Source organism: Octodon degus, unplaced genomic scaffold (assembly GCF_000260255.1).
Source record: "Octodon degus isolate 3935 unplaced genomic scaffold, OctDeg1.0 scaffold00246, whole genome shotgun sequence".
In the NCBI taxonomy this organism is placed as follows: Eukaryota; Metazoa; Chordata; class Mammalia; order Rodentia; family Octodontidae; genus Octodon; species Octodon degus.
The window spans coordinates 1576759-1586824 of record NW_004524822.1 but is presented as its reverse complement, the minus strand read 5'-3'; the positions used below and the strand labels follow the sequence as shown (position 1 = coordinate 1586824).

The 10066-nt window shown below is 43.7% G+C and overlaps 1 protein-coding gene across 1 annotated transcript in view; it reads right to left on the bottom strand.

The window, feature by feature from the left end:
• Ccdc170 (coiled-coil domain containing 170) overlaps positions 1–10066 on the bottom strand; it is a 141712-nt gene that overhangs the window by 10986 nt on the left and 120660 nt on the right. The window contains exon 9 of the mRNA XM_023706237.1: positions 8616–8858. Within this exon, the coding sequence (XP_023562005.1) occupies positions 8616–8858 (243 nt within the window). The remainder of the gene's footprint in view (positions 1–8615; positions 8859–10066) is intronic.

Sequence of the window (10066 nt, the reverse complement as noted above, 5' to 3'; positions counted from 1 at the left end):
AACTGCACTGCAGATGGTAATTTGTAATAGTAGTTTCATGCTTGGAGTGCCTGTCATTCTGGTCTTCTGAATAGTGGTGCTGCTGGTCATGGCATGCCAGTTGCTGCTGTGCTGTGTCTCAGGTAAATGATTGTTCAAAAAGAAGGGGGTGGTGAATGAAGGCAAGAGACAGGAAAAGGAATGTTGTGGGACTGTCCTACTTCAACGTTGTACATGGTTAGATTTTTGGACTTATGTGTAAACATAAAATTATATGATTCTTTATGACTATTTTTTTAAATATATTCTAATTTTTAAATGTTTTTACAACATATTCTGTAGGGACTTAAAGTTCAACATATCAATACTTGATGAAAAATACCTGTTCCATGTTATACCTAAGATGTTTAATATTCAGACAGATAGTGAGGTTAAGCTTAACAGCCTAGTTTGTATGGTAATAATAATAAGCTTCTCTTCTGGAGGGTTACCAACCTAAGTTTGCAGACTAAAATTAGAGAAAAAGGAGGGCCACAAGGAAAGCCAACAGTTTAGCCCTAGCCTTCCAAGGTCAATTAAGACTCAGGACATATGAGAACTTGTACTGTAATGTCACGTAACTCAGTAGTGTCCCAAATTTTCTGATCAAAGAGATTATGGGGCCAAAGAGGAAAGTGATTGATGATGTAGAGTGTGCCTAAGGAGAGTCACATGGAGAGAAAACATTCTCTCAGGCTTTCACAGAGAGCACATTGGCCAACCAATGGCCATGACTCATCCACATGGCTGACACTAACAAAGGTTCTACAATCTGAGGTACAGGGTCTCAGGATAAATCCTGAGGAGAATTCACTGACCTTATCAGACCCAAAAGCTGCAACTCTTATTGCATAGGTCCTGCTTTACCTTGGTCTTAACCATCCAGTAGAAAAGTATAAAAATGAAGTATGAGAAGTAAAGCCATGTTGTTATGTTGAGCTGTAGGGGACTCAGGTCAACAATTTCTGACATTGCCTGTGAAGCGGAAGATCCAATACTATTATGGACTACTGGACTCTTTTAGAATATTTTGCTGAGTTTACACACCTATAATATTCAAATAACGGAACTAAACAAAAAAAGGGGATACAGATGAATGTCCATTTTGTATCTGTGTAGATGGTTAGGACAGATATATAGTTACATTCTCTTAATGAATAGAGGGATTTGTTCTAATAGTGTTTGTAAATAGGATATCATGTCCTCATCTTGTACAACAATTAACCACTAGATAGAATGTATGCAATGTGTTAATTATTGAAACTGTCCTACCAATTTGGTTTGAAAACATCTCATTGCTATTTGTTTCTCAATAAAATTATGGTAAAAAAAAGATTACACCAGAGCTACTTAGGAAAGAATTTCAGTTAAAAAAAATGAATAAATAAATGAAAAAGGAATGAAATTCTGGCTCAATCAGCATGAGTGATTCTCCCAAACATTACGCTAAATGAACTAAACCAGACATGAAAGAGCAAATTCTATATCATTCTATTTAAATGAGTTACCTAAAAGAAACTAATTCATAGAGACAGAACAAAAAATTATCAGGGTCTGAGAAAAGGGGCCTAGAAGCCTCTCTCTGATGGGTTCTGAGTGGTTTGGAAATGGATGGTGGTGTTTGTTGTATGGCAGTGTGAACACTCTTCATTCCCTAGAATGTAAGCTTAGGAATGGCTTGGAGGGCAAAACTTATGTTCTGTTTAGTTCAACACAATGAAATTAGGGCATGTGAAGCAGTTTTGTACAAACACAAATATTCTTAAATGACCATTTTCTTCTTTTTAAAACAAGGTCTTGCTATGTATTTCTGGCTGGCCTTGAACTCATGGCAATGGTCCCACCTTTCACTCTGGAGTGCTAGGATTACAGACATACACCACCACACCAGCTTGTTTGTTTTTTTTTTTTGGGGGGGGGGAGTCCACTCAGCCTGCCCTGGGGGCAGGGCTGGCAAGGCATGCATTGCCGGGAGATGGAACCACAGTCCCTGCGCTTTGCCTAAACTTGCCTAAGCAGGCACTTGAGACCCTGAGCTATCTCACCAGCCCCCAAACCACCTTTAAATGACTTTCAAAATAAATACAAATGAGCCAACACCGAAACCCACTAGGATGGCTAAAATAAAAATGAGAGTCAACAACCAGCTCCAAAAAGTGTGGCGGGCTGGGGCTGGTGAGATGGCTCAGTGGTCTAAAGCACCTACTTGGAACAAGCTTGGCGAAGCACAGGGACCATGGTTCGATCCCCCAGCACCACAATCCGGCCACCCCGCCTCCTGGTGGGCTGAGCTGGCCACACACACATAAATGGATAGATGGATAAATAAATAAATTTTTTAAAAAAAACAAAAAGGGTGGCGGGAAATTCAAACTGATGACACTACTAGTTGAAATGGGAAAGAGGAAATCCATTTCAGAAGACGGTTTGGCAGTTTTCAAAATGTTAAACATGGGTCACCATGTGATTCAGCAATTCCACTCCTCAATGCAGGCCTGAAAGAACTGGAAAACATGCCCACACAGAAACGTATGCACAAATACTCATAGAAGTACTATCCATAATTGCCAAAAAATTAGAAATGACCCAAATAGGCATCAAGTGATAAATGGGAAAACATAGAGCTGCACAATAAAATGCTGGTCAGCAATAAAAATAATGAGTCTTCTGACTGGGAGAGCATGGATGAACACTGAAGGGACCGTGCCGAAGGACAGAAGCCAACTACAGACAACTGCACATTGTATGGTTCCACACATCAGAAAGAACTGGAGGACATCTGAGGCTGGCGGGAGGGGAAGCGCACAGCCCAGGCAACTACATGCTGGACAGAAGACTGGAGGCCCAGGCCACACGGCGATGTAATGACAAAGAGGCACTGGGGAGAGATGCTTTCAACTGTTGCTGCTCTTGATAAATGAGAGCCACTTGCATGTGTGGATGTGTGCGTGTGTGTGTGTGTGTGTGTGTGTGTGTGTGTGTGTGTGTGTTGTGTTGTTTGGGAAGAGTTGGTTTGGTTTGGTGTTTTTTGAGTAATGACAGAGGTAAGAATGACTACTTAGCTGTTGTGCTGCTGGTTTTTCCCTAACGAGGGGTTCTGGCAGCTCACCGAGGTGGATCGTGTGTGGACCCCGCCCTGACAGCTCCACCCTGCCCTGGGCTTGTGCACCTCCCCTGCGGCTGAGTGCCTGACCTGGAACACAAGTTGGCCTGATCTCAGCCCTGAATGTTCTTCTGATCCCACTGCAAAGTCGGAGGAGGTGTAGACGCTATTCCAGATTGGAAATGGGACATGGCGTAGATGAGATATGACTGCTCAGGAAACCATCTTGTGTGACTTCAGTAAATTAAGGAAACCTGGGTTGAATACATGCTGAACTCGTAAACTACAAATTAACAACCAGTGTTTACCTACTAGAACACACACAACTTCCTAGGAAGTTGAATTCCTTTTGCTTTGGTTTCAATGCATGTGTTCCCCAAAATTCATATGTTGAACTCTGCTACATGCTAGAAATTAAACTTGATATTAAGAAGTATAGGGTAGTTCCTTATTGTGCCTAAGATGTTTGAAATGCAGTGAGATAGTGAGGTTAAGCTTGATAGGATGGTTAACAACCTAAGTTTGCAGACCAAAATTAGAGAAAAAGGAGGGCTACAAGGAAAGCCAACATTTTGGCCCTAGTCTTCTACGGTCAATTAAGACTCAGGACATATGAGAACTTGTACTGTAACGTCATGTACCTCGGTAGTGTCCCAAATTTTCTGATCAAGAAGATTATGGGGCCAAAGAGGAAAGTGATCGATGACGTAGAGTGTGCCTAAGGAGAGTCACATGGGGAGAAGACACTCTCTCAGGCTTTCACAGAGAGCACATTGGCCAAGCAATGGCCGTGACTCATCCACATGGCTGACACTGACAAAGGTTCTACAATCTGAGGTACAGGATCTCAGGATAAATCCTGAGGGCATTTCACTGACCTTCTCAGACCAAAAAGCTACAACTCTTGTTGCATAGGTCCTGCTTTACCTTGGTCTTAACCATCCAGTAGAAAAGTATGAAGACGAAATATAGGAAATAAAGCCATGCTGTTAAGTTGAGCTGTGGGGGACTCAAGTCAATAATTTCTGACATTGCCAGTTAAACAGAAGACCCAATGCTATTATGGGCTACTGGACTCTTTTAGAATATTTTGCTGAGTTTACACACCTATATTCAATAACGGAACTTAGAAAAAATGGGGTATACCTATGAATGTCCATTTTTTATTTGTGTATTCAAAGTGGTTGGGATAGATATATAGTTGCATTCTCTTAATGAATAGAATGATTTGTTCTAATGGTGTTTGTAAATAGGATCACAAGTCCGCATCTTGTACAGCAATTAACCACTAAGAAGAATATATGCAGTGTATTATTTGTTGAAACTGTACTTCCGATTTGATTTGAAACTGTCTCATTGCTATCTGTTTATCAATAAAGCTTGGGGGAAAAAAAGAAGTAAAAAAAAAAAAGAAGAAGTATAGGGTATAGGGGGCTCTTACAATGAAAGCTCTTTATAAAAGAGGTCCCATGGGGCTCCCTTGACCACTGCACCCTGCAAGGTCATAGCCAGCTGCCATTTATGAACCACAATGCAGACCTTCACGAGATATGAAATCTGCTAGCCCTCTCCAAGCCTCCAGAATGGCAAGAACTAAATTTCTGTTCTTTGTAAGCCATCCAGTTTATGTTCCCTATTTTGTTATAGCAGACTATGACTAAACCAGACACTTTCGGAGACAGACATGCTTGGACAGGTCATTGTCATAGAACCAGCTCCATCCCAGGGAGACGAAACATCTTAGGAACTGACAGTAACCATAGAACTTGCTATTGGGAATGCATAAGAACAAGTGCCACAGCTCTGGAAATACACCGAAAATGAGATGCCACCACCAGGGGCAGAACTTTGCACTGGGGTCGATGAAATGATGCTAGTAGAGCAAGCACTGGAGACAAGGAAAGACCACCTACTAAGCTGAGGTCTGTGGGGCTGGCCTGGAAGATCATTCATGGATCCCAGTTTGCCAAGGACTATATGTTAGACACCAGTGTATCAGAGTATTATCTCAGTGAGAATTCCTGGGTTTGCTGATTGCACTGTGGTGAGAGAGAAGAATGTCCTTGTTTAAAAATACATGGGAAAGTATTTAGAGGTGAAGTGTCAAGATGTTCATCATTTTCTCTTAAACGATATCTCAGTTACTTTTTCATTTTTGGGACAAAATACCTGACACCCATAGATCTAAGAAGGAAAAGGTTATTTCAGCTCAGTTTGTAGAGTTTCATTTCATAGTTGGCTGGCTCCAAGGCACAGCAGCATGGCAGAGGAGACACCATCCATGGCATGGCCTGCAAAAGGAGAGAGCTCCTTTTTCTTTTATATTCTATCCAGGGTACAAGCCTGGGTGTCACTACACCAAAAAACTATGCTAAATCATTTTCTCTCTCTCTCTCTCTCTCTCTCTCTCTCTCTCTCTCTCTCTCTCTCTCTCTCTCTCCTCTCTCCTCTCTCCTCTCTCCTCTCCTCATATTAGAGAAAAATTAAAAATTAATAAAATGCTAACAAAGTATATGAACAGGAAAAGGATATGCATTATACTACTCTTGCAATCCTAGAGATTTAAATTTCTCACAAGAAGAAATTTGGGAAAGGACTGTAACTGACACGTCCTATAAAGAAAAACAATTTGAGCTTTAATGTGTACTTATTTACAAATTACATAAATATACTGTTCCAATCACATATTATGTGTTTAGACTCTCAAACATGTTACAGCTTGAGTGCACTGCGTGACTTGAGTGAATAGCTATTGTTAAGACAGTTACTTCCCATTAAACAAAGAGATTCCCCTTCACAGGACGACTGTCTCACTGCTGCAGAAAAAGTACTGAGCAAGGTGGGAAGTTTCTGGGGTGGGCTTGCTGAATTTAAAGCCTTGCACTAGTAGAAGAGATACGTTCAGCCTCCCACTGCCAAATGGGCAAAAACCTCTGCAGTGGGCCATCTATTCAAGGTGACGGGACACAGCGTGGAGAGTTACAAGCAGGCTCAGCCACGTCCCAGTGAGAAGACTACTGCGAGGAATTTCTGAAAACTCTGAGACTTTTATTGCAATCCGGCAGGCTGCGTGAACTCTTGCTGTAGAGAAGAGCAAGAGCAAGAAGTGGAGGTTGGAACCGAGCCACAGGACTGAAGCAAAAGCCAGAGCAGGGCTGGGTGGATGTGGGGTAGGGTGGGACTGATCATTTTCTTTGCTCCCTTTCTTTCTTCTTTCCTTCCTTCCTTCCTTCCTTTCCTTCTTTCTCTGTTTCTCAGCAACAGATTTGAGTCTTTTCACTGAACAACATCCCAGCCCTTTTACATTTTACTTTTCCTTTTGAGGCCAGGTCTTGCTACATTTCCCAGTTTGGCTCAGATCCCTCTGCCTCCGGCCTGGGTGTGCTGGGATTACACGCACAATGCTCCTGAGGGCACTTCTCTGAGCACAACAGAAGTGGCGACAAGCACGACTGAGCCACTGACATGCTACTGAGCCTCCCACAAGAACGAGGCAGTGTCCAGGTGCTTCCCCAGGGCAAAATTGTTAAATCTGGTGCACAATTCTCTTAAGGCCACCAAAGAAAAGGTGATTAAATTTAAAATCTGATGTTCTGGCTTCCCTGGAAGGTCTAAATTTTCTGTCAGGTGAATTTCAAGCCCTACAGGCATTAGGCAGAGCTCTCTCGACCAACCGGGTAGGACCACACAAAGAAGGGGGGTCCTCCTCAGAGGCAGTACCCACCCTCTGTGGCCACAGTGAGCACTCCCTTAGGAGAAGCAAGGCTCTGTCAGCGGCCTTTGCAAACCCAATGCTTGGCCGTAACTGCTACTAGATCAGAGCTTCAGTGACTGCCCTGTGGGTCCCACCCTTCGTGAGCTCCATCTTCAGTGATCATCCACACTCCCACCGTCCAAGTAGAACTGCAGACTCCAAGGTATCTGGCCACCACCTGGGCCCCCCACTTCTGCTGCCACTCAGGGTAGAGCAACTGAGGCTGGCTTCAGGGCTTCTACCTACTCTATCACACTGCACGGCCATTCTCCAAGCCTAAGCTGGGCACTGGTATTGACCCACCCACTTTCCCCCATCAGATGCTCTCCTTGTATTCAAATATGTCCCTGTCACAGCTGAGCCAGCCAGGGGAAAAGCTAAGGACCTAGAAGGGAAAACACAGCAGGAAAATGCCCACTCCACCTGTCCGAGGAGCAGCTGGACCTTGTTCCCTACTGGTCTGTTACCCGATTCACAGACACTCCAAAAGTCAGTTTGCTAAGAGCAAGGATGTTATTTTCTGCTGGTTTGTGGTATGCCCATCTACCAGGGATGGTGTGTGTGTGCGGGATAACTGACGTGGTACTGACAGCGGTGCATGCACATGGTTTGCTCTTATTAAATCCCTGTACACTTTGATCTCTTTCTTCTTTGTATTCACTAGAAGTTGAACACTGTGAATCCAGGAAATACATCTCATGACCCTTTACAGTTTTGTACTCCAATCCAGCACCTTAGCACGGAGCCAGATAGCCCCTCTTCTTTTTCCAATCTTGAGGCAGCACCTCTCTGTGTTGCCAAATTGCCCATGCTGGGCTTGAACTTACAACTGTCCTTCCTCAGCCTCTCAGAGTCCTGGGGTTGCAGGTGTGGACACCACACGAGGCACATATGCAGACACTTCCAAAATGAATTCCTATCTGATAAATCCCTCTATCATTTCTAATATATGTCTACCTGCATCTTGAAAAAAACATTTGCATTTCTGGATTTACATTTCACACCTTAGTGATGATAGTGATGATCTCCTTGAACTGTCAAAGGCACAATAAATTAGCATAGTATTCTGATTTATGTAATTCTCACATTTTTCCCATAACTCTAAAAACAACAGGAACTCCTCCTCATCCCTCTTGTTATTTTGACAATAAGCTGTTCATATTTTGCATAAACTTTGATGGTAACTAGACAAATACAAAAGGGGATGGAGTCTGGTGTGACAGCACATGCCTGTAATCCCAGAACTCAGGAGGCTGAGGCAGAAGGAGTGCTGTGAGTCTGAGGCCAGCCTGGGCTACATAGTGAGTTCAAGGCCAGTCTGGACTATGCAGTAAGACATTGCAGTAAGACTGTGCAGTAAGAAGGAGGAGAAGCAGAAGGAAGAGGAGAAGGAGGAGGAGGAAGAAGAGGAGGAGAAGAAGGAGGAAAAGGAGGAGGAGAAGGAGGAGGAGGAGAAGGAGAACAAGGGGGAGGAGGAGAAGGAGGAAGAAGAGGAGGGGGAGGAGGAGAAGGAGGAGGGGGAGGAGGAGGAAGAGAAGGAGGAGGAGGAGATGGAGAAGGAGAAGGAGGAGGAGAAGGAGGAGGAAGAGGAGATGGAGGAGAAGGAGGAGGTGGAGAAGGAGGAGGAGAAGGAGGAGGAAGAGGAGATGGAGGAGGAGGAGGAGAAGGAGGAGGTGGAGAAGGAGGAGGAGAGGAGGAGGAGGAAGAGGAGGAGGAGAAGGGAATGGACTCCACACTTGCCTTAAGCTCATTGGTGTCCGCCAGTTTGGCTTTGAGCTCCATGTTGGATTGGCGAAAGGCACTCAGCTCCTTCTGCATCCTCTCCACCTTCTTCTCCAGCCTTCTGATGGTGAGACAGGCCTCGTCCCTCTCCACAGCCAAGGCTGTGCGCAGCCGCTTCTCCTCCTCCAGCTGGGCGATTTTCTGACGGAGGAGACTCATGTGCAACTCCTTGCTCTCCAGCCTTTCTTTCTGAGTCTTTAGCTGGTAGGACAGAAGCAGGGATAGAAAATAATAATAATCAAACAGTCAGTAAATATAAATGAATTACCCAGATAATGTTAGTTTACACCTACATTTCAAGACTAGTTTATAAACCATCAAATAAGGGCACTGGGCTCCTTTCCTTCATCCCATTTTTTTATTGATATTTTTCTGAATAAAAATGTGTTTTATGTATTTGGAATTAATTCTGAGGCTACAAAGTACTGAACAAAAGAGACACAGAAAACTTGCAAAAGAGTCAGCTTGCCACACCTGCTTCTTGCCAAGACTCTGTGCATCAGAACAGAAATATGAAATTACTTTTAAAATGACACAAGTAGGTTTACCAGGAGCAGAATATAAGAAGGCAGAGAGATTTTTTAAAATTTTCATCAACACTTGATTGGCCACAATATCTGCACCAGTGTTTTCTGAAAAAAGTAGGCCACAAGTTAGTACTGCAAGCTCAGCCTGTGAAACATAATCCCCAAGGGCTACCTGAGTAGCAAGCACCACAAGTGTCGATGTGTTTTAAAGTAGGGCATGCCAAGGGGACATTCTCATGTACATGTTTTAAATCTTAGAACTACAAGTGACTTCAAGTAAGTTTTACTTCTTTGAGGTCTTCATTACATTCCTGGCCTGTATGCTTACCCTGATCATCAAGCTTGCTGAGGGAAACTGGAGTAACATTTCAGAAAATGACAATGGAAGGCCAGTGAGATAGCTCAGTGGACTAAGCAACTGCTTTGGCAAGGGCAGGGACAGGTTTCAACTCCCATTGTCACATGCCTCACCAGCCCCACCCCCAGACATGCTGAGCCGGTGACCAGTCCATGCGGGATGGCACACACCTGTAATCCCAGTGCTGGGGAGGCTGAAAACAAGAGGATCACTGAGTCCAAGCTGTGTAGTGAGACCCTGTACCAAATACATAAATGGAAAAAGGTAAGGAAAGCAAAGGAAAAGAAAGGAAAGAAAAGCAAAGCAAAGGAAAGGAAAGGAAAGGAAAGGAAAGGAAAGGAAAGGAAAGGAAAGGAAAGGAAAGGAAAGGAAAGGAAAGGAAAGGAAAGGAAAGGAAAGGGATTCTCCCTGCACCCTCCAAAAAAGAAACCAAGGCCATGATGTTATGACCTCAGCCTGGTGAATTACAGCAGATTTCTGTCTCATATAACCATAACATAATTCCACATTGTTGAAACTCAGGG